The following is a 22,853-nucleotide window of genomic DNA, read 5'->3' on the forward strand; positions in this document are numbered from 1 at the left end:
CCTGGTGCTTCCCGGCCCCTCTGCGCCACCCCCACAGCTCACATGGGGGTGGCTCACATGGACCCCGGGGCAATGTCACAGCAGGTCCTGTCAGGACAGCGAGACGCAGCTGGCCCTGGGTGACCTTCAGGGGAGCCAGGGTGAGGCTGTGGGGCTGGTGGCTCACTGGGGATACATCAGATGTGTGTTGTCAGCTCGGGGAAAGAATGATTTACCCCCATTGCACACCACAGTGCTCCTCTCCATCCAACCGGGACAGGAATCCCGGCATGGCTTGGGTTGGAAGGGACCTTAAAGATCAGCGAGTTCCACCCCCAAAATCGAGGGAGCCAGGAAAGGGACTGGGTGGTTTCAGCCTCCATCTCCCATCAGCGAGGACAGGATGAAGGGATGCTAAGGCTGCTCCCATCTGTGCCAAGGGCTGAGGCAGCTGAATCATCTCTCCTCTCCCTACCTAAACCTCATCTGCCCTTTATAGGTTCTGCCCCCTCCTTCCTCGAGAGCAACAAAGCAAAGTGAAAAACAGAGGCTTTATTACAAACAGTACCTGTTTCCATAGAGATTTGCTAAGAAAATTACACGAGACAAAGATGGAAATTAGTGAGGAAAACACAAGGGCTCGTCCTTGTGCATCAAAGTGATGCCTTACCCGCCTGCAGAGCCCAGCAGCCCCCACTCTCCTGGAGGGGGATGGGTGTGGGTGACGGTGACAAGACCTCCAGCCCATCCTCACTGGCCACAGGAGCTGCTGTCCTCTACCACAGTGCATCTCCTGGCATCCCTATGGAGATGTTCCCAGCCAGCCCCTTCCAGAGCTCAGCGGTGAACAAGAGCCTGACTGTAAAATGGCAATGAAAAAGGCAGGAACAACATCTCCTTCACAGAGAGGATGGAAGGAAAAGCTGGAAAACTGGGAGGGGTGCAGGCAGGGCAGGGTCTGTCTGGCAGGCTCAGAATCCCACCCTACCACTGCAGCTGCTGGAGGAAAAAAATCCTGCTGGTCCCAAACATTTGGTAAAGCACACCAGGGGATGCAAGCAAGGAATTAAATGGAAAAGATCCTTTTAGACCGTGATGTTTTCCTCAGGAAAGGCAAGCAAACTCCAAGAGAGCAATACCAGGCAGAGGGGTTGGGCTTGGGGATGCTGGCACTGGGCTGGAGAGTCAATGCACGTTCCTGTGCCACAGGAGAGGTGTGTTCCTACCAGGATGGATAGGAACCTACCCCCCTGCTCCTCGAAGCAGATATCCTGCCTCTGCACAGGCTCTGTGGCAGGGACACTTTCCACTAGACCAGGTCACTCCAAGCTCTGTCTGACCTGGTCTTGAACACTTCCAGGGATGGGGCAGCCACAGCTTCTCTGGGCAGCCTGTGCCAGGACCTCATCACTCTCACAGGGAAGAATTTCTTCTTAATAGCCAATTTAACCCTGTCCTCTCTCAATGCAAAGCCCTCTGCTCTTGTCCTTTCACCCCATGGCCTCATCAAAATTTTCTCTCCAGCTCTACTGGAGCTCCTTTAGGCACAGGAAGGGGCTCTAAGGTTTCCCCAGAACCTTCTCCTCTCTCGGCTGAACAACTCCAACTCTCTCAGCCTGTCTTCATAGGAGAGGTGATCCAGCCCTCTGAGCACCTTTGTGGCCCTCCAAAGATGGATTTAATGGCACACTTGGCTGCATGGAATCTTTCACACACATACAGGGCTGATCCATAAACGTAGGTGCAACTGCTTCCCAACAGCCCATCAGAGACAAGCAACCATTTGTACAGAACAGAGACACATGAATGGCAAACACCTCTCTCAGCTAAAGAGATCCATGGATTCACAAGAAGAAAATTACAACAGAGTCATAAGGGACTCAGGCTTCACCACACAGGGGCAAACAAACCTTCTCCTTGAGGAGCAGCAATGACTCAGCCCCACCAGCTGGGAAAAACAACCAGATGGAGCCGGGCATTTTCTTAGCACAGGAAAACCTCATTGGGGAGAGGGCAGTGCTCATACCCGCCCCCTGTGAGGTTTGGGATGAAAAGAAGCAAAGAGTCCTGCTGTGCCCTCCTGAAGGGGGCCCTTGGTGTCACTTTGATGCCACCTCCCCTGGCAGCCAGGGACAGCCAGGGACAGCCCAGCTGCTGATGCCACCCTCTGTGTTCACTGCCCACAGAAAGGGAGGACAGTGGTGTGTCAGCCTTTACCGACAGGGCTGGGAAGTTAAAATACAAACGAGCTCATTTGGTGCTATCTTAGCTGGGTACATGGGGAAACCATCCCGCTTTTATGTTCCTGCAGAGCAGGAGATGCTCTCCATTGGCAGGGCCTCCCCAGTGCCTCTGCTGAGGAAAGGAAAAACTCCTCCACCCTTGGCTGCGTCTGCAGGATCGGTGTCCAAGCAGGCACAAAGCGAGAGTGCTGGAGCATCGCTGCAGAGCAAGGACAAGCCACGCCGTGCGTCCCCCCAGGGTGACAAGGCCCACACAGGTCAGTGGTGGCATCCCAGGAAGAGAATGGCAACTCAGGCTGCTTGTTCCTGCAGACAGCAGCTGCTGCTGCCAGGGCTGAGAGCTGGGAGTCTGGGTCATCTCTCCGTGACAGTCCTGACAGCAGCAGACACACGGGGACAGCTGGGAGCACAGCGGAGCGAAGGGAAGAGGGAGCAGCTTTCATTTAAAAAACACGGACATTGTGTTCACTTGAACGCTTCAGCTGAAGTGACCAAAGCCCAGCTGGATGAGCAGGCTGTCAGCAATCGCTGTGACTCACCCCACAGAGCTCCTCTTCCTGACTCAGCCCTGAAAGATCCATCAAGGGCCTCGTGGGAGAGGCTCTTAGGAGACACTTCTGTGTTTGTGGCTGCTGCTGCTGGAGAGCTTCCAAAATTCCAGAATACCTTTGCACAGGGGATCCTTGCCCTGCTGCTCTGGGAAGCTCATACAGCTGCTGGAGCCTTGTGGAGCACCTTTTCCAGCCTCAGAGCCATTGCCATGCAGCCTCTTTTGTTGACAAACTTCCACACAACTGCCCACACTTCCCAATGCCCAAGCCACTGTCACACCCCAGATCTGACCAAGCCACAGAGCACGGAGGTACTGGGTACACCTCGACTATCTGTGGAGAGATTTTTAGATTCCATGACAATCCCTGCAGCCATGGGAAGCATTTCGACACCCCAGCAGCCAGGCAGGTGTGCAACGAGCACCGTGCCAGGAGAGCTCAATCTGCGCTGGGCAGGCAAGGCAGGAACTACTGCCTGCACGGTGAGAGAGCTGCCTGCAAGCATCCAAAAGCATGTTCTGCTCCCTGCACTGCTGAAACCTCACATGATCAGGGAACTCGTGCTTGGAGCCAGGGCTGGGATGCTCAGGACTCAGTATCACCTCTAGGACAGTCACCTTCTCCCATTGACGGAGCTGTTTGTGCCTCCATAAAACAGGATTTGCTTCTTCCACCCTGAGCTGACACATTTCAGGGAGCAAAGGCTGTCTCCTCCTGTGCATCCAGATGGCCTCGCCCCCAGGATCCCTGTCCCCACTGAGAGGCAGGCTGTCACTGCAGCACACAGCACCAGCCAGCCCGACAGCCTCGGAGCAGCACCGAGAGAGCTCTCGGTGCAAAAGTGACAGCATCTTGCAGGTATCGTACATCCCATCCCTGCAAGTGTTCCAGGCCAGATTGGACAGGGCTCTGAGCAACCTGGTCTAGGGGAAGGTGTCCCTGCCCCTGGCAGGAGGCTTAGAACAACATGAGCTTTAAGGTCCCTTCCAACCCAAAGCATTCTGTGGTTCTGTGATCTGTCACCGTGACCACATGAGCACCACAGCTCTATTAATGAAAAGCTGTTAGGTTGCAGCTTTCATCCTCATGCTCCCAGAGGCTGTTTTTGCTTAGGATGGGTCTTCATGGGTCACTGCCAGCCCTGCTGTTCTCTCCCCTCCCGTTTGATTATGCCCTCCCTTCCTACACCCATCACCCATTTGGTGGCAGTGACATTTAATCCTGTGTCATAGCCAATTCCACCAGACAAGCCAAGGTGCAGTTTGGATTCATAGCCCACAGCCCACTGAATAAATCCCCCCAGCTGGATCACCCCCCAGTTCCCAAGCCACCATCACTGCTGGGACAACACCAGGAGAGTTATCGAGTCTGGCAGCTGCCCAAATTGCCCCCATAAAACAGAGCTATGGCAACTCATGGCCATTTAGTGCCTCCACTGCTGAATACACCACAGGACCCAGCGTTCTGCCAGCGCCCTGGAAATGCAAATTAAAACATGGCTGTTCAAGGGAGGTTTCGCTATTCCCATGCCCTAAGCAGAGATGAATTTCACGGAGCCACATTTCACATCTGTCCTCACATGCTGCGGCGTCAGGCTCAGAGCACAGGAATAGACATGAGACAAAATTCCAGCTGCATCTCGAAATAAATCCCAGTGCAGTTTTGCTGCTTGCCTCTCAGCCGTCCCCTCGGTCCTGCCTGTCTCATTTCTCCCTCTGCCAAGCGGGGGTGATGGACGCAGCCAGGGTGTGACCCTGTTCAGAGGAAAACATTTCTCTGGGGCTACAGGAGAAAATGGTGGGGACCAGGGGGAGCTGAGCAGGAGAAGGATGCCCAGGAGGGTCCCCCCTTGGTGACACGGGCATAAAGGAGCTCTCTGTCCTCCCTGCAGCACATCTTGGCATTGCCACTGGGCTGGGGATGTTGGTGGCTTGGCCACCAATTTTATTACATGTCTTCTTGGCTTTATGGCATCGGGACCAGGCAACTCCAGGTCCATCCAGTCCAGGTCCCTCACGGGAACGCCTCTGCCATCCTCTGTGCCCGCCTGCCTCTGGATGCCAACACCCCACAGCTCGGCTTCCTCCCCTGCAGGACCCAGCCTGGGGCTCTGCATTCCTGCTGCGAGCACAGGAGCTTTGCTTCAGCCTCCTGGAAGTCCCGATGACCGACAGGGAAAGAGGAATTGCAAACACTAAAGAAGCTCCCTCTGCCTAAGCCCCTGCTTTATATTCAAGCTGTCCTGACAGGCGTTTGTCAGGAACAGAGGATGCGGTGTTCTCCGTCTGCAGTGTGTCTCCGTATGGCAGCGCTGGCAAAATCAACCACTTCTACTCAGGGCTGTGAAATTCAGCCTGGGAGGTCTGTCTAACCCTGCTGACCTCCAATTTCCCAGCTAAAATCACTTTTTGTTGTTTGGAGAAGAGCCAGACTCCCTCCTGGCGCTGCTGGAGGCTCTCCCCTTTCCCAGCCTGTGGGACAGCATTCTCCCATCTCCCCCATGCCTGCAGTGCTGCAGTGGCAGAGCCATCCCCCTCCACTGTGAGCCAAAAAAAAAAGGGGCAGAATATGGGGGGGGGGGGGGGGGGGGGGGGGGAGAAAAAGCTATTTCTCAGCCTGATTTCATCCAGGAGATGATTGTAGAACATCACTTACCCACTTTTCCTTCCCAGCCTGAAACCCGACCTGTCTGCATAGCCTGTAATAACTAACATCTCTGAATTAATTCACTGGAGCTGTAGTCACTTGTGTGCCAAAACAGGGCTGAAACTCCTTCCCTGGAGGTGCAGAGCCTGGTCCAAGGGGCAGGTGAGAGCCCTGGGGAAAATGGGGCAGCAGCTCAGCTCCACCAAGAGCAGCCCTGCCTGAAAGCCTCCTAAACTCCCACAAAAAAAAAAGGGTTTCTGCAGGGGGAAACTCTGTGAAACACAATAAAAACATTCAGGCAGCAAATCCACAAAATCTCCCTCTCCAACAGTGTCCTGCAGTCCGCTTGCTTTGGCTGAGCATGCCGAAGGCAGTGACAGAGACGGAGGTTCTGGGGTGACAATGCTTTTCACCTGAGAGCTGCTGGGCTCTCCAGCTCCCAGAGAGGCTTTCCTGGAGGGATGTTCCTGGGCACGCTGCAGAGGAAAGCCAGCCTTGCTCAGAATCATCGGGCCGGGTGTGTTTGAACACCGACCAGCCTCTCACAGGCAGAGAGTTGTGTCAAACACCAAAGCACAGGCTGAAGACCCGCTGGAGGAGTTAATGCAGGGGAAAAAGGGGCTCAGACAAGGAGAGAGTGGTGGCACATGCTAATCCCATCTGCCGTAGGTCTTCCTGCCCCCAGGCTGGGGAGATGTCCCTCTTCCCAAACCAGCGCTGGGCAAAGCAGGGATTTGCCAACATTCATCCCAAAAGACGCCCCCACGCAGCAAAGAGCAGCGTGTGGGCTTTCCCTGCCTTTTCTCGCACTTTTCCTTGCTCTCTGATCCGGTGGAGCATCTTCCAGCCCCGAGTGACGCTGGGGATGTCTGTGCTCGCAGAGGGCTGATCCATCCACCACGGGGACAAATGTGGAGCGGAGCAGAGCCTCTGTCCCCGGGGCTGTGACCCCGGAGATCACATCCCTGAGAGGATGCACAGGGATCCCTGCTCGTCCCGCCGCACTCTGGCTTCTGCTGCAGAAGGCAGCTGCAGCTATTCCTGCTGGGAGGTGTAAGACGAGCCTTTGCCAAGGGCCAGGGGAGGCTCTGCTAATTCACAGCTCCTTCGCACAGCTCGCGCTGGTTTCCTAATGCGCTCCTGGCTGCTAAGGAGGTGAGACTTGCTGATCCAGCACAGCATCACATGCTGGAGGAAGAGGGGCTCAAGCTGGGACAAGTCCCGAAAAACCTATGGCTGTGTAAATGGGGGCCACGCTTTGATCAGTGAGGAAAAAAAAATAAAATAAAAAATGTGAAGCCTGATTGCACTTTTTCTCCCCCTGAAGTAAATTATCGATGAAGTAAGGATATTTGCAGGCCCCTGTCAACACTTCAGAGGCCAAGGGAAGGGGAAGCTGGGACTCGTGGCTCTGGCTGATGGTCCTGCACATTGCACCCCTCACCCAGAGGCCCCAGGGATGCACAAACCCCCCCATTTATTTGCCCCAATACCATAGGATTACACTTGGCTGGGAAATAGAACCTTGGATTTATTTTCTTCTCTGCTCTTCCTCTTTTGGAAAGGAAAAAAAACCAACTCCTCACATCATTCATGATGGCCATGATTCTGTAGATCTGTGAAAATCAATCTGAGGATCACATCATCTATGCCTCCATAAATTGACTGAGCCCCGGGGGAACATGTGTGGGAGGGAGAGAGAGTCTGGCCCAGGCCTGGCTTTCAAAAACAACCCGTTCTTATCCCTGATCCCTCTCCCTTGCACCCCAAGAATCACTGGTACCTCTGCTGAAGTCGGGAGCTGGCCACAGGGTGTGTCACACCCATGCCAGGGTCCCTGGGGCAGCTCATCCATGCACGGCAGGGACACCCAGCTCCAGTCTGCAATGCCTCCGAGCTGAGCACAGAGGGGCATTTTGGATTATTTCGGCTGCAAATCACCCCTGCTGGGTTTCCACCCACAAGCCCAGCCCTCCCAGCATCCAACTGCCCCATGCCAGGGACACCTGGAGAGCCCTGCTTTGGGGAGAGGGAGGTACCAGCTGGGAAAGGAGAGCAATTAATGCTTTTGGCATTCACTTAGGAGCCAGAATTGTGTTGGTTTGGGGTTATTTTTAATTATCTACACAGAAATAGCAAAGTCAAATGAACAGTGGGCTCTTTCCTGCTCAGTGGAGTTTCAGCAGGGGATGGGATTGTGAGACAAGACAAGCTCAGCCCTGCTGCCTGTAAAGCCAAAGGTGACACAGAATAGCTCCCCAAAACCTCCTGGGAGCCAGCAAGTACCAGCTGGCTCTTCAATGCACTGGAAGGGGTCAGTTTGCAGGGAATTCCATGGGATTTCACCTGCTCACCAGACCCCCTGCTCTCCTGGCAAGCACATCCAGTGCAGATGTGCAGCACTACATCAGCGAGCAAGGCAGATCAGTGTCGAGAGACAGAAATAAATGAGAAGAACAAAAAATAGAGGTGCTGAGCCAGGCCAGGCTGTTCCAGCCCTTCAGGGAGAACAATTCCTTCGAGCACTTCCCGCTTCCCTGGGGAACACAGTGGTTCTGGAAAAGGAAAAAAGTGAGGTTGTATGGGGTTGTTTGTCAGTGGGGTGCTCGCCTGTGGGGGGATGCTCATCCATGGGGGGATGTTCACCTGTGGGAGTGAAAGGAATGAGGGATTTGTCTTTACAAACGAGCTGGTAGATAAAAACCAGCACTGAGAGATAGAAGAAACAATGGGAAGGATTCCACTGTTCTATGAACGGAATGAGAGAGATTCGTGTTTACAAACAAGCTGTGGGTCTGCTGATAAATAAAATTAGACACAGAGAGATGAAAGAAACAATGGGAAGAACCATAAATTCCACAGGAATTCCATTGATTGACACAAGGAAAAGAAAAAGGGGATGGGGGTATACATTCGAAGGGTGTCTTAGGCAGTAGGCATTTCGAGAAGTCTGTGCCTCTCAAGTACCTCAGCCAATGGGGAAAGAGAGAGGGAAATGTGGCCGGGAAATTAGGATAAAAAGGAGGCTGCGACCTCCAAAAATTTGAGAGACCCCAAGGGAAATGCCTATTGACCTCTCCCTTTATTGGAATAAAGTTACAGGACTCCTCTGTCTCCTTTTTGGACATAAACCTCTGATGCTGGTGGATTAATTTTCCTGATAGGGGGAATGGATGCTCAGCCATGGGGGGATGCTCACCTGTGGGGGGCTGCTCCTCCACGGGGGAATGCTGTCCCGAGGAGCCGTCGGTGCTGCCAGCCCACAGCTCCCGGTGTGAGTAAGCACCAGCCCCACTTCAGAGCCCACGCACATCCTTGGTGTGCTCCTGAGTGCCGCCAGAGGAAGGAAAGAGAAGGAGGAGGATGAGAGCCACCCTGGCCTCTCCAAACCCTGCCCCCTCACCCTTGAACGGGTAGATTTTAAACACCTTGCTAGGCGAGGAAAAAGGAAGAGAAAATGTTTCATTCTTTCAAGTTCCTGCCCTCTCCTCTCGTGCTTTGCACCCCCGAGGGACCTGGGTTTGGCTCCAGCAGCCTCATATCCAAGATTCCCTTGTTTTGCTGGAGGAGTGAGCAGGGTCACCACCAGATGTTCGACCAGAGGACCAGAGCCAGGCTTCCCTTGTAGGGATGCACAGTTGCTGACATCCTGCCTGTACAAAATTCCAGGGAGCCTTTAGGAAAGAGCCAGTGCCTGCAGAGCTGCAGATGCACCCAGTGCCATGGGCCTTCACTGGGCTTTGCAAGAGGGAAAGGGGCAGAGACAGAGAGAAAAAAAACCAGAATGATGAGGCCTCTTCCCAGGAAGGCCTTTTCCCAGGAGGAAGAGCCAGGTTATTGGGTGATGATCTGCAGCTGTCCCAGGACAGGACTGTCCATGTCCCTCGGGTACCTGGATTAAGCCAGGCCATTCACAGCGCTCACTGCAGTGCTGCTACCAGGGGCTGGGATTGCTCCCACATCCCGGGAGCCTGGGCAGCTCTGCTGGGACCGGGGCTTGGAAGGGTCCTGGAGCACTCAGGGCAAGGAGAAAGGAGCACACACAGAGCAGGTGTTTGGGCTCTGGTGGCCCTGCCCCCAGCGGCTCCTCAAGGAGGAGCGGCCCCGGCGCTTCTGGCACACCAGCAGCATCTGTTTCTGGGGTACTTTTGTTCCCAATTTATCCCCTGTCTCCTGGAGCTATTATAAGCAGGTACAATCTGCATTGCCATTGTTATTCAGATGATGTACAGATAATTTTAACCTTTCTGTTCCATTTGTCAAGGGGCTTTTTTTAGCCTCTCTGCCTGCCAGGTGGAGCTCTGGCTCTCCAACAGCAAAGGCTCCTCGTTTTGCAGCTCCAGCTTCCCTTGTGAGGATGAAGCTCTGCCTCTGCATTGCTCTGGGTATCTTCTTCATGGCCCCAGATATTTTAGGGAGTCTGGGGAAATGTGGTAGAGGTGGTCAAGCACTCGAGCAGCTGCATTCACGACTCATCCTCGTACGAGCATCCAAGGTGGAGTTCCATGGGATGTCTGTCAGAGACCTGCACACTCCAAAGGCTTTCAGAGCTTTTGGAGCAGCTCATACTTAAAACAGTCCCTTCAAGGAATGTTAATGCAGAACTTCTGGCCCACACAGGAGGACATCCTCCCCTCAAACTGCTTCCAACAGCACTGCAAAGTCCTCAGCACTGAAGGTGGCATCACCACCCTGCAGAGCCTTCCACACAGTCATGGCTGCAGATCACTTTTTTGGCTATAAAATGGGAACTTACTTCCCAGCCTGAAAAAATGCTGGGCTGTCATTGCATTCATCGCCTCAGGAAGTGCTCTCAAAGCTGGGCCATCTCCTGGAACTCTACACTTCCCACTGAAAACTTTTTTTCACTTCATGAGCCAGAGAAGTGAAAACCAGATCTGTCAGCATTTTGGAAATAAAGAGAAATTTGCACAAAGTGAAGGGCAGGATAAAACCAGTTCCTACTACAGGTCATTTGGGCTTAGTCCTTGGTGGCACCACACTTGTGAAACACACAGGGTGAACCTCACCTCAGGGTGGTCCAGAGAAGGCGATTGCCTTCATCCTTCCCTGAGCTCTTCTTGGCACAGTACTGGGAAAGAAGGAGTGTTCTTGAAAAGCCATAGACCATCCCTGTCACCTGAGCTAAGCCTGGAGGCTGCCACAGGCTGCTGCCTCACCTCTGGCTGCTGAAGAAGTTTTCATTCTTCAAACACTCCCGCAAAAAAAGAAATATAGAGTGTGACTTTGCTTGACAACTCACCCACAAGCTTTGAACGAGGCAACAGCATCTGCATCCACCTGGCATCTCTTGAGTGCAGGCATGGAGGAGTGGCCAAGCTGTTTGGATGCCCCAAAGGCTCGGATTCCAATCGATCCCATCCCACAGATCCCATCCGTTTCCAAGCTCGATGGTGTTCCCTTGCATTTCTCTAATGGTACGATGTCACCATGATGCTTTTGGCTTCCCCTGGCCAGTTTTCTGCAGTGCCACCATTAACAGCTCCTCAGGCTCCTGCACCTGGTTCTCCCAACTCCCCCAGACCCCAGTACCCTTCAGCCCATGTGTCTGGAAGCAGCCAGGTGCGAGCCACAGCTAGCCCAGGATATCTCAAATATCCTCCCAGCCTCTCTCCTCCACAGCCCCCTACCCTGGGCTTGCAGAACACCTCACCCCACGTGGTGGCAGTGCCAGCACAGGCTGTGTGCCTCCCCCTCCTTGCCATGGGGACCTTTTGCAGGGGTCCGTGACGTTACCCCGAGTCCCCACGGCCCTGCCAGCACGGGAGGGGTGCCAATGAGACCAAGTCTGCAGCAGTTCTTTACAACAAGGTTTTATTTTTCTTTCCTTTTGACAAAAAACATTGAGGAGTTGTACATTGTTGGTGGTCAGCTCGGTTCCCCGTTTGGGTCCAAACGAGCACAGTATGTTACAACATCCCGCCCCAGAGCCTGGGGGATGAAGGCAGAGCATCTCCCACCCACCCTCCCACAGTCCCAGGAGACATCAGCCCCACACCGGGGGGGGACAGGAGGATGGTGCTGGGACAGGCAGCCCGAGGGGACAGCGGGGCTGTGTGTGCCCGGGCTGCCACACCTCCTCGCACACCCACCACAGCCCTCCCAGGAGATTTGCAGGGCTTTGAGTCCAGTCCCAGCACCGAACTGGGAACCAGTTGCATGCTACTGGTGAACTCCTGCCTGGGCAGGGCATGTCCTATGCAGGCAGAGGTTGAAATACATCCCCCTCCCCGTCCTGCCTCCCGTGGCCCAGCATGGCCACAGCCACCGACGGCGAGTGCAGTGGCACTTGGTCTTGGCGTCCGGGAGGCGGAGGAAATGTCCAAAAATCCACAGAGATTGTACAGCATCAAAGCCGAGTCCCGCGCCTTGGAAAGCAAGGCACAGGCTGCCATGGTGCCTTGGGGCTGGTTTGCGTCCCCCCTCGGCACAGTCCACGCCGTGGTTCTCCTGGGGGTTGTTTTTGGTTTCAGAGATGCGCTCTGGAGGTGCCGCCGTGTCCCCCCGCCGCGGGAGCAGCGCTGGGGCTGCTTCAGGAGAGGCAGAAGCGGGGCATTTTCGAACCCTTCCCGTGTAAAAAGAGGCTCTGTTTTGTTGCACACAGTTTCTGTACGTTAGTTAAACACAGGGCGGACATGCCAAAAAGCTCAGGTTCGGGCACTGCAGCCCGGATGCGCCCCGGGGGCCGTGCCCCACCCCGTGCCACCACTGCGAAGCATCACCAACACCTCTCGCCGGCCCCATGCCGGGGCTGAGGAAAGAAAAGCGCCCAAAAAGCTCGAAATCCGCATGAAACGTGCCCCCGCTTCGAGAGCATCGCTGCCTCCCTCCCACCCGCCAGGCACAGACACAAAAAGCCGCCTCCTCCCCTCCCCGCGGGCTCTTACTCAGAGCCCGGCGCATTGTCAGACACCTTTCCGCATTTAGAAGGAGACGATACCGACACCTATATTTAGAGCAGGTACGGCATCGCCTTCCCCGGCCCCCAGCAGCACCGCGTCCCTGGTCCCCGATCCCACGCTGCCGGCCAGACCCGGCTCTCCCAGATTCCGCCGCAGGGAATTTGCAGCTTCAGGGTGAAGCCACGAACGGCTCACGGATGGCTGGAAGGGAACAGGTGATGCCCGTGTCCCCCGCCACCACCAGGGACCTTCCCCACGGCTGCATGGGACACGGTTTGTCCCCAAGAGACGAGAAGGGGGATGCAGCATCTGAGCCAAAGCTAGAGAGCTCTGCCTGAGGAATTTTTGGATCCCTGGGCAGGTGGAAGTGTCTGTTTGGGAAGAAACAGGGACAGCAGAGGTGCTCCTCACCATCAGGGACCACTGGAAGCAGGAGGAGCTTTGGGCCCTGTGATGGGCACTCTGACTATTAGAAAGAGGGGGGTTTGGTCCATGCACGAGCCCTGGAGCAGGAAGCCTTTGGAGCCACTGGGATTTGCTTCTCACAAAGCAGAGCTCATTTGGGGGAGCTCACAAAGCGATCAGGGCAGGCGCTGATCTGCACATGCAGGAGCAGGGCAGTTTGTGCATCTTTCACTCAGGAGAAGACAGGAGCTACCCAAGGCCAAAGCCAAGCCTGGCCAGAGCTGCTGCTCAGCTGGGCAACAGCCCCAAGGACCCAGACCACAACAACCTGCAGCAAAGCAAAGCCATGGGCAGGAGGAAAGGCAGGGCCAGGGCTGTGCTGCCTTTACCTGCCCATCCCCACGTCCCGTCCCCACACACGGCCACCACCACGCCTGGTCCAAACGCACCGAGCGTCCCCCAGCCCACAGAGCAAGCCCTTCCCGGAGGCTCCAAAGGCACAGCACCCTGCAGCCCCCCAGGCTGATGACAGACACAACTCATAGCAGAAACACACCACTAGTCACCAGGGTGAGCCACCCATCACCACAGGCCACCAGCAGCACCTCCCCGGGCTGGCACACACAGCACTGCACCCACAGCTTGGATCGCTGAGAGCTGACAGTGCATAATTACCCAATTAATTAATAACTGGCGCTGGAAGGTGGCTCTGTTCTGCATTTTCAGTGTTTGCAGGAGGGCTGAGCCACCCTGCTCATCCCATGGACGATGCTCTTAGACACCCACCTGCTCCCACACCAGGGCCATGGGGGTTTGCACATCCAGCCCCCCATGGCAGCCCTTCTCCAAAGGGGTGCCAGGCCCCAGGAGAGCACAGAGGCCTTTCCCTTCAGGGGAAACAGAGGCAGATCTGGTGCCAAAGCCAGCCAGATCTGCCTGGAGGACAGATCTGAAGGTACATCATGCACTCACAACATCTTCACTCCCCTGCGGACATGGATATCTTCCTTTCCTGGGAAAACAAGCAAAGAGGCCTCTGAGAGGTTTGCCATCCTCCCACCTTGGTACTGCTGGTGCCAAGCGAGCCCTGCTCCTGGGGACAGCCCTGTCCTCATCCCTTGGGCATCCCACTCCTGCAGGCACTGAGCTGCTCAAGGAGCCCTCGCCACAGCCATCTCTAACAGAGAAAATGCAATTCCCACAGCTGGAAACACCTGGGAGAGGGAGCAAGGTGACATTCCCAATGCTCTGTACAGCAGCCCCCCGGGGAGGCTCAGTCCTGCCCCCACCAAAGCAGGGTGCAGGCAGCAGGAGCCCCCAAGGGGCTCCCCAGCACTGTCAGGTGATGAAAACAAATCTATGTATGTGTATATCTTTATATATACAGCATATAAATATATATACACACACACCCCGTATATACACACACAGGCACACCTAGAGTTCTCCGTATATAAATAAATATATGTCAGTGGGAGACAGGATACATTTGGCAGCACTGAGCCCCCCCAGCCCCGGTACAAACCAGTTTTGCCCCCTCTGGCAGCCAGAGCTGCTCTGGTCTGTCTGGGTGCATCCCAACCCCTCATCCCCTGCTCCCCACCATGGCATCTTGCCCTTTTTCCGGGCAGGATGAGACCCTCGGGGAGGGAAATTCAAAGCCACAGCAGCACAAGCCCAAGCGACAGAGCAAAGGGGGTCGGTCCCTTGCATGCCTTTGCTGGGACTCTCCGGCCATAGGGAGCAAAAAACCATCGGGAGGAGCTTTCCCGGGGATCCCTCTTGGAGCAGGTAGCGGGGCTGTGGCTGGGGGGGCTCTCCCTTGTCCCCCAGCACACTAGCCCGGCCGGGCTGCTCCACTGCCGCCCATCAAATGCTTCTCTGTGCAGAAAAAAAAAAGGTTATAGTAATAAATGAAAGTCGACAGATTTTAATTTTTTTTTTTTTTGCACAAAGACTTTTTTCTTTTCTTTTTTGTTGGTGGTTTTTGTTGGTTTTTTTTTTTCCCTTTTCCTTCCCCCTCCGTTCCCGTCGGTTTGAGTTGGGTTTTTGTTTGTTTTTTGTTACTTTTTCCTCTTTTTTTTTTCCCCCCCTGCGTTTGGTTTTGGTTTTTTAGTTTCATTCCCAGGCGTGGCGAAGAGCATGCATTGGAGAAGGGCAGGGCGGGGGGGACGGGGGCGGGCGGGCAGCCGAGGTGGGGTCGGGTGGCGGGTGGCGGGGGTGGGGGGCAGCTTCTAGCACTTGTCGTCTTCCTCGGTGTCGCTGAGCACGTCGATGCTGGCCCCGCACATGACGCCGTGCGCTGCCCCTCGCCGCCGCCGCCGGTAGTGCCCGTTCGGCATCTGCCAGCTGTGCCGCAGCGGCGGCGCCGAGCCGATGGTGTTGGAGCGGCCCAGGCTGGTGGCCACGGCCGCCTCGAAGGTGAGCGTCTCCTCCTCACCGCAGTCTGAGGCGTGCGAGTCGTCGTGCAGCGCCAGGTAGGGCTCGGAGATGTAGCGCTGCGGCGTGGACTGCCGGCTCTGCTTCCCCGCCGGGGAGCTGGAAGACTCGGCCGGGCCGGCCGTGCTGGGATCCAGGCTGGAGGAGAGCAGCGGCGAGCCCCCCTCGCTCTCGTCGGCGGGGGGAGAGGCGTCCCCGGCGTGCCGCAGCATGGAGGCGTAGGACAGCAGGGGACGCGGCTTGGGGGGCACCGGAGGCAGCTGGCGGCGACCTCGCCGGGGCGTGCTGGTGTCCGAGATGGAGGGGATGGAGCTTTCGCTCAGGGAGCCCATGCCCTGCAACGCACCGGGACACGCTGGGGAATGCAGGCAGCGCCGCATCACAGCCCCTCTCCCCCCACACCCCGCAGAACCCTCTGCCTTGAAAGGATGATTCTGCCCCATCCCTGCCTCGGGGTCTGCCCCACGATGCCTCCCGAGGGCAGAGCTCGCCGTGCTCTGCAGCTTCCTCGCAAAGGGAAGTGCACCGATCTTTGTGGGGACCAAGGGAACAGCGTGAAGCTGTGTCAGGGGAGGTTTAGGTTGGATATTAAGAAAAAGTGCTTCACCCAGAGGGTGCTGAGGCACTGGAAAAGGCTCCCCAAGGCAGTGGTCACAGCACCAAGACCGACAGAGCTCAAGATGCATTCAGGCAATGCTCTCAGGCACATGGCGGGATTCCCAGGGCTTTCCTGTTCTGGGACAAGAGTTAGACTCGATTCTTGTGCTCCGTTCCATCTCGGGATATTCTACGATTCCATGCTCTTGGCGGTCAAAAGCCAAAAGCACTCCCAAACCCGCTGCAGGAAGAGCTGATGGCTTGCCATCTGCTGCTCTCCGTGGGTGGCGTCTCCATGGGTGGCCTCAAGCTCACTCAAGCACTGGCACCTCCAGGCTTGTGTAGCTGGGGCACCTTGACCTTGGCAGGGAGCAGATGCCACGGCAGCAAGAGGATCAGCATGAGACCCACCCCTGTCCCCAAACGCTCTGCACGGTGCCCGAGCAGCCCCGACCTGCTCAGCTCACGGGAGACACAGAGATGCCACCACCAGGAGATGACACAGTTCAGAGCTCCCAGAATTGGGGCTTAACTTCCCGGTTTTGACAAGGAGCTTTTTCTGTGCTTCCCTTTATGCTTAGGAAGGGGGATCTCTGTCACCCACCTGCCTGCTGGGTGTCTGTGACCTGCCCTCGCTGGGTGACCGGGACTCGCGCCGTCGCTCCGGTGACTCCTCCTGTGCCTGGGGACTCCTCTCCTCGGAGTTGCAGCGGGAGATGTCAGGGGACAGCAGGTGCTTGCGCTCTTTGGATCGGCCCCGCTCCCTGCCCGAGCGGTGCCCCTCGGACCGGTGGCCTGCAGGATGCCCATGTCAGTCCCCACCATCCCCTCTGCAGCAGCAGGGAACGCTCGGCCGGAGGGTTTTTTGGGGATTTGTTGGGCTCACCCGAGTCCGCGTTGAGGCGCCGGGCGGACAGCTGGAGCGAGGAGTGGTAGCTGCGCCGGCGGGACTTGTAGGTGTTGTCGCTGCTGCGCTCCATGGAGAACTCATCCAGCCAGGAGCTGTTGGGCCGCTTGTCCCGGATGGTGGAGAACGATCTCCGCATGGAGCTGGTGTCTGTCACCACCTGCAAGCAACCCCGGCCAGCCGGGGACAGCGTTAGCACCAGGCAGGGCTGGGGGTGAAGAACGACCAGTTCACCCCCACCACGGGGATGGCCACCCTGTGGCATGGGGAAATCCGGGGTGGGGGGCAGCCAGCCTGAGAACAGCCCCCCCAGATAATCTCTGCACAAATCAGGGGTGGGAGGAAAGTGGGGTTTAGCCTTGGAGCTCGTGGGCTCGCCTGCCCCAGCCGGCTGGAGCTGTGCTGCGCAGGCAAAGGCAGAGGATCCAAGCCCGGGGCCGGGGGCAGAGCAGCAGCACCTCCCGCTCTGTGTGGGGACACGGAGGGTACCAGACTACTGCCCCCCAGGCTGCCTCCCCAGCATCCCTCCCCACCGCGAAAACAGGGTCAAGAGGAGCGATCATTGAAAAGATTGTTGGCAGAGAGGGGTCCCCCAGTGCCACTTGCTCCGTGTTCATTTTTCCAGCTGCCACCACTTTTCCACACGCCTCCCTATTCTCTTCCTTTATTCCCACATCCCCATCCTTTTCCCCTGCATTCATTCCTTATCTCCCCGCTCACGCTGTTGTTTTATCTTCCCTTTCCTTTTCTTCCTCCCTCCCATGCTTCTCCTTCCTACTTTCTCCCCTAGTTACACCCTGTGTTTTCACATGTTACGGGAAAAACATCACCTCCTTCCTTACTTCCTTTGCTTAATTCTAGCAGTTCTTTGCGACTGCAGCCTCAGACTGTTCTCCATCTCCTCTCACCTTTCCTGCTCCCATCCCCTCCTTCTGGTCACCTCCTTTGCTGATGAATGGCCAAGAAAGCCCATGAGACAAAGCCTGCCTTTGTCTTCACACCCTCACAAAGTGCCACACCAGGACTTGGTGCCTGCACCAAGGTGAGAAAGCAGGCCCAGAGATTTCACAGCAACACCAAACCCCAAAAAACATCTCTGTCTTGGGGGAGGCTGAGCACAGGACACAACAACGGAGAAACCAGGCAGACAGATGAGGAGGTGAGATGTGTCCTGGGTTCCCCTGGACAGACAGAGAAGTGCACGTGTTGGGACAATGGGAAAGGACGGAGAAGGCGTTTCATCACCTGTGGTCACTGACAGCTGGGCTGGAGCTCCTCAAACCTCAGCCAGTGCCCAGGGCTGGAGGAAAGGAGGAGGTGTCCCACAGTGGGGAGAATCTGCTGCCTCCTGGCATGGTCCTGGACCTCCCCCACGAGCCAGGAGATGGATCACCCAGGCTGCTCTCTGCTGCCAGTGTCCCCCTCGAAGGGCAACAGCAGCTCTCCTACTTGTGCAGCACCCAAAGAAGGGGAGAAGCTCTCATATCAGGGTGCTGGGGATGCCACGGGGCTCAGCACAGAGAGAAGCCCCAGCGTTATCTGGCAGGCTTTGATCAGACCCAGCACCTGTGGGGGCTTTGCTTGGTTTTACCTGGGGATCCACAGTGAGACGAGGCATGGAGGAGGCCCTCCCAGAGACAGCGTGGTCCTGAGTGTCCACAGGAAGGTAGCTGCCACGGTTAGAGGGCTGCACTCTTTGAAACTCCCTAACCTCTGGCTCCTGGAAATAAACACACAGCCAAGCTCTTGGGATGGGCTTGGAGCAGGGCAGCACGCTGCTTCGGCCTCCTGGCAGGGGACAGCCCTGCTTGCTCAGCCAGGGGCAGAATTTGAGTTGGCCAAAAACAGGGGGTGAAACACTGGCACAGGTTGCCCAGAGAGGTGGTGGATTCTCCCTCTCTGGAAGTGTTCAAGGCCAGGTTGGATGGGGCACTGAGCAACCTGATCTGGTTGAAGATGTTCCTGCCTGTGGCAGGAGGGTTGGAACTAGATGAGCTTTAAAAGATCCCTTCCAACCCAAACTATTTGCTGATTCTATGAAAAACAGACTCTAAGCCATTAGAATTCATCACATTGCCTCTGAAAAATGCTTTCCAGCTCCTCACAGTCCCCAAGTGAGCCCTGATGTGGTGCTTCAGGCTTGCATGATGGCCAGCTGCCTTTGCACCTCTTCAGCAACAGTGGAAACCCTGCCTGGGTCTGGGGACACCCTGATTGCCCAGGGTTTAACTCCTTCTTTTCCCAGAAGGAGACAAATGGATGGGATTTTGTTTCTGACCCTCCTTCAAAAGCTTCCTGGCCACATCCCTGTTAAAAGAGCACACACTGCCCATAGCACTTGCACGCTTTGGTTAATTCCCAGTTTTTAGGGGACTCTGTGGATATTCACGTTCACTCACTGTGTCGAGGAGATGGGCACAGAGTGATTCTGGAGTTCACTAGAAGGTGACTTTATGGGGGCAGGGGGATTCTCATCTGCCACCTCTCCACGTGGCCGAGGCAGGGGACACCTGCCTGTGTCATGCACAGGTGACACAGAGCTACAGACCCTGTACAGACATGTACAGGGGACACAGACTGGGCTGGGCACCACACTGCGTGGGGTGGTGCAGGAAGGCACACGCAGACATGGAGATATATAGAGATGTGTGATATATATAGATACATGATATATATAAATATGTGATATATATATATATACACACACAGACAGACAGGCCGGCACGTGTGTGAGGCCGGAGAAGGCTGCTCCTGCTGGAGACAGCTTGGCTGGGGACTGGGGACACCACCACTGACAACAAAATGGACACGAATCTGAAAACATCAGATACCATCACTCAGCACGGGGTAACCCACTGACATGAGTGCTCAGTGGAAAAAATAGCCTGTGGAGAGAAGGATATTTTACTGCAGGTCATGGCTCTCGCCCCAAAAGCACTTGTGCTGCTTGGCCCCATGGATCAGGGCAGGTCCAGGGATGGCTGTGTCCCCAGTGCCAGAGGCAAGGGGCAGACCCCCAGCTAGAGGACATCCAGGGATATTTGTCCCAGTTTTGGATCCGTGCGTGACGCAGCAGCTGCCATCCCTGTGCTGTGCTCACTCCCCACACCTCCCCCTGCCCACCAGCATCCGTGCTGGGACTGCAGAAGAGCAGTGCATGACTTTACCAGAGACTGGTGCTCCTGGTACTGCTCCTGGGCCGGATCCATGCATGCCAGCTGGAAGATCTCCTGTGGTGAGAGCGGGCTCAGCGAGGGGAACCCGCCTCGGCTGCTCCTGCAAACACAGCCCAGCTTCAGGGAGGCCACGGTGCTGCCATCCCTGGGATCACTTCTCCAGCAGCTCAGAGCTGGGGAGCCCCGTGCCTGTCCCCCCAGGCTGTTGAGACCCCATGTTTGAGACAATCATCATGTTCCCTGGAGAGCTGAAGCGGTGCCCCAAGACAGGAGAGGACACCAGTGCCCCGAGTCCTGCAGCAGCAGTGGGACATCCCAAGAGCAGTGACAGAAACCCTTATCACCTCATTCCCACCAGCCAGGGTGCTGGAATCCCCCACTGATCCTGAACTGCTCAACAGTTCCTGGGATTCAGCTTCACCCCTAGGTGAAGAGTGACAGGAATCCTGCAGGAAAGGCATCCACAGACCCCTGACCATTCATTCCCTTTTGCCACCTCAGCTGCTGCTGTTGATGCTGACACACACCAGGTACCTGGAATCCTGCAAAAGCTTTTTGCCAGATTTCTCCCTGCTCCCAGCAGCAATTTAACCCTGTCTGCAGCCCAGTGCCAGCTCCAAGGAGGAAACAAGGGGTGCAGGAACAGAAAAGTGGCAGGCAGTACTCACAGGCCCGAGAGGGTGTCCTGCTGGAGGTACGGCAGAGCCTTTGCGTTGGAGATGATTTCCTGTGGCAGAGAGGACGGCTCCATGCGCTGGAACATGGGGGCATTTTTCTGCATTGGAGAAAGGAAGAGACTGAGCCTGTAGGAAACATGGATGAACAGCCAGTGCTTCCCCAGCCAAGCTCCCAGCACTCGGAAAGAGGACACAGTGCTCATGTTCCCTGTCAGGGAACATCCCTGAGGATGATCACAGACACGCCTTGCAGCCCCCACACCCCGACTTGCACCATTGTTTTAATCTCAGGTGGCTGCATGTTTGGGTTGGGGCATGGTGGGAAGCAGAGAGGATGATCTGAACGTGCCTCTCCTGCCCTGCCTGAGCCTCACCTGCTCCTCCAGCTGCTGCCGCTGCTTCTTCGCCTTGCTCTGCTTGTAGTAATCCATGATCATCATGGCTGCATATATTTTCCCAACAGTCAGGTCAGAGGCTGGGAGCATGAGAGGGAACAAAATGGGGTCACTTGTGTTGTAAGAGAAGGCACCAGCGTGGGACATGGGAAGAGTGCTGCTCTGGGATGCCCTGGTGACCCTCAAACTCTTCTCACCGTTCCAAAAGAGAGAGTGCTGAGCACCCAGACACTCCCCACAGAGATAAAATAGATGAAGATGGCCTGAAATCATCATCTTAAGCCACCAAGGGACACGTCCTCATCATATCATCAGGTGTGCTCAGCCTCCCTCCCTGCTATGCTCCAGACAGGATTCATGGGAGACCATGGATTTGGCAGGAGTAGATCCCTGCAAACTGGGTGGTTTCCCAGAGAGTTCCCAAGCAGCTAAGCAGAACAAACCCTTTCCCCACTTCTCCTCGAGCTGGGGATGGGTCTGGCCAGTCCCCACCTCCCTTTGGGAAGAAGTTGCTGTGGAGATGGGGGGAATTTGAAGGCAATGACAGCCCCCCCAAGAGACTCACTTTTTGGCATGGGTACCAACAGGTCAAGCATCTTCTGGGACAGGTGAGGCCAAATGGTCAGGATCTCCTTTTGAAGCTCGGAGTCCAACTGCTGCCAATCTGCACCACCTTCAACAGCAGGGAGCAAAAATGGCCCACACACATCAAACCTTGGCACCAGGGTCCAACCAACCCTCTTTTCCCATCCTGAAGTGAAGTTCCAGCTCAGCATCCATCTCTCTGGGCTGGGAGGGCCATCTTGCAAGCCTGGTCTCCTGCTCCCACAGGGAAACTTTCCTACCATCCCCTCCATATGTGCCTCCATCTCCCCATCCCCTACCCTCCCACTCAAAGCTGCCACCTTCAAGCTTGCCTTGGGTCCGTCTCTGCAGCTCCAGTCCTACTCCAGCCCACACACACCTGCTGCTGCCCCACTTTTTTTTTGCTGGTGAGCAGATCATGTGCTGGTGGACGAGCAGCTCCGCTTGGTACATCCTGAAATGCTCGGTGAGGCTGTGCACGGAGAGCAGAGCTCTCTGGCCAGGGGTTTGCTGAGCTTGGAAAGCCCTGGGATCATCAGAAGCTGTCAGCGTGCCCCAAGCACAGGGCAATTTGGGTGAGCTGTAGAAGACCCAGGTTCAAATCTCTGCTTTGTCTAGAGGGGTTTGAACCCATCATTGTTGTTTGAGCACTGGGCTTGGGATGATATTTTGCCCTGGGTTGGGTTTTCTTCCAGTAGCTGAGCTGTTCCTAGGGGATGTTTTATTGAAATTGCCATGTTTCTGCAGGAAGTTTTTGATCTGATGAATCACAGCCTTTCTAGCAACAACAACAAAGCAGGTTTTCCTGCTCTGAACATTTTATCTTCCCTGAGAGAGACAGAGAGGTTTCTTTCCCCCACAACCTAAGGGAGCCAAGCACGTGTTTTCCATCCTTGGTTTGGCTTTTTATGTGGGGAGGAAGGGGAATTCTCTCTCTCCTCCATTGTACAGTGGACATCAAGCTGTTTCTTTTCTCTAAAAACAGCTTCTGGTGAAGAATTCTGTTCCCTAAAGAAATAGATGATTTTTTTTCTTAACAGAAAGTGGCAGAAATTTGCCTGTTCAAGGCACTTGCTCCCATCCATGTGAATCCAGGCTCTTGGCAAGCCAATCCAAATTAGCTGTGAGGGCTAAAGAGAAAGGGATTTTTTTCAAGGTGATAGGACAAGTAAGAAGGATTTTAAGCAGAGTGAGGGTAGATTGAGATTGGATATTAGGATGAAATTCAGAAGGTGGTGAGGCCCTGGAGCAGGTTGCCCAGAGAAGCTGTGGATGCCCCATCCCTGAAAGTCTCCAAGGCCATGCCAGGTAGGTGGTGGAAGGCGTCCCT

The 22,853-nt window shown here is 55.6% G+C and overlaps 1 protein-coding gene across 3 annotated transcripts in view; it reads right to left on the reverse strand.

Annotated features, from left to right (window-relative positions):
* Positions 1–11,237: 11,237 nt before the first annotated feature.
* Positions 11,238–22,853, reverse strand: part of CACNA1E (calcium voltage-gated channel subunit alpha1 E) — a 107,808-nt gene continuing 96,192 nt past the window's right edge. For 2 of the 3 annotated variants that reach the window (XM_088170320.1, XM_088170321.1), the window contains exons 42-49: positions 21,504–21,611; positions 20,918–21,018; positions 20,535–20,641; positions 19,858–19,966; positions 18,282–18,410; positions 16,670–16,850; positions 16,388–16,578; positions 11,238–15,521 (exon numbers count right to left, since the gene is read on the reverse strand). In XM_088170320.1, the coding sequence (XP_088026446.1) occupies positions 14,982–15,521; positions 16,388–16,578; positions 16,670–16,850; positions 18,282–18,410; positions 19,858–19,966; positions 20,535–20,641; positions 20,918–21,018; positions 21,504–21,611 (1,466 nt within the window). In that variant the 3' untranslated portion in view covers positions 11,238–14,981. The remainder of the gene's footprint in view (positions 15,522–16,387; positions 16,579–16,669; positions 16,851–18,281; positions 18,411–19,857; positions 19,967–20,534; positions 20,642–20,917; positions 21,019–21,503; positions 21,612–22,853) is intronic. The other variant, XM_088170322.1, reaches the window with a different exon arrangement.

The sequence above is a fragment of the Sturnus vulgaris genome, chromosome 9 (genome assembly GCF_052056855.1).
Source record: "Sturnus vulgaris isolate bStuVul1 chromosome 9, bStuVul1.hap1, whole genome shotgun sequence".
In the NCBI taxonomy this organism is placed as follows: Eukaryota; Metazoa; Chordata; class Aves; order Passeriformes; family Sturnidae; genus Sturnus; species Sturnus vulgaris.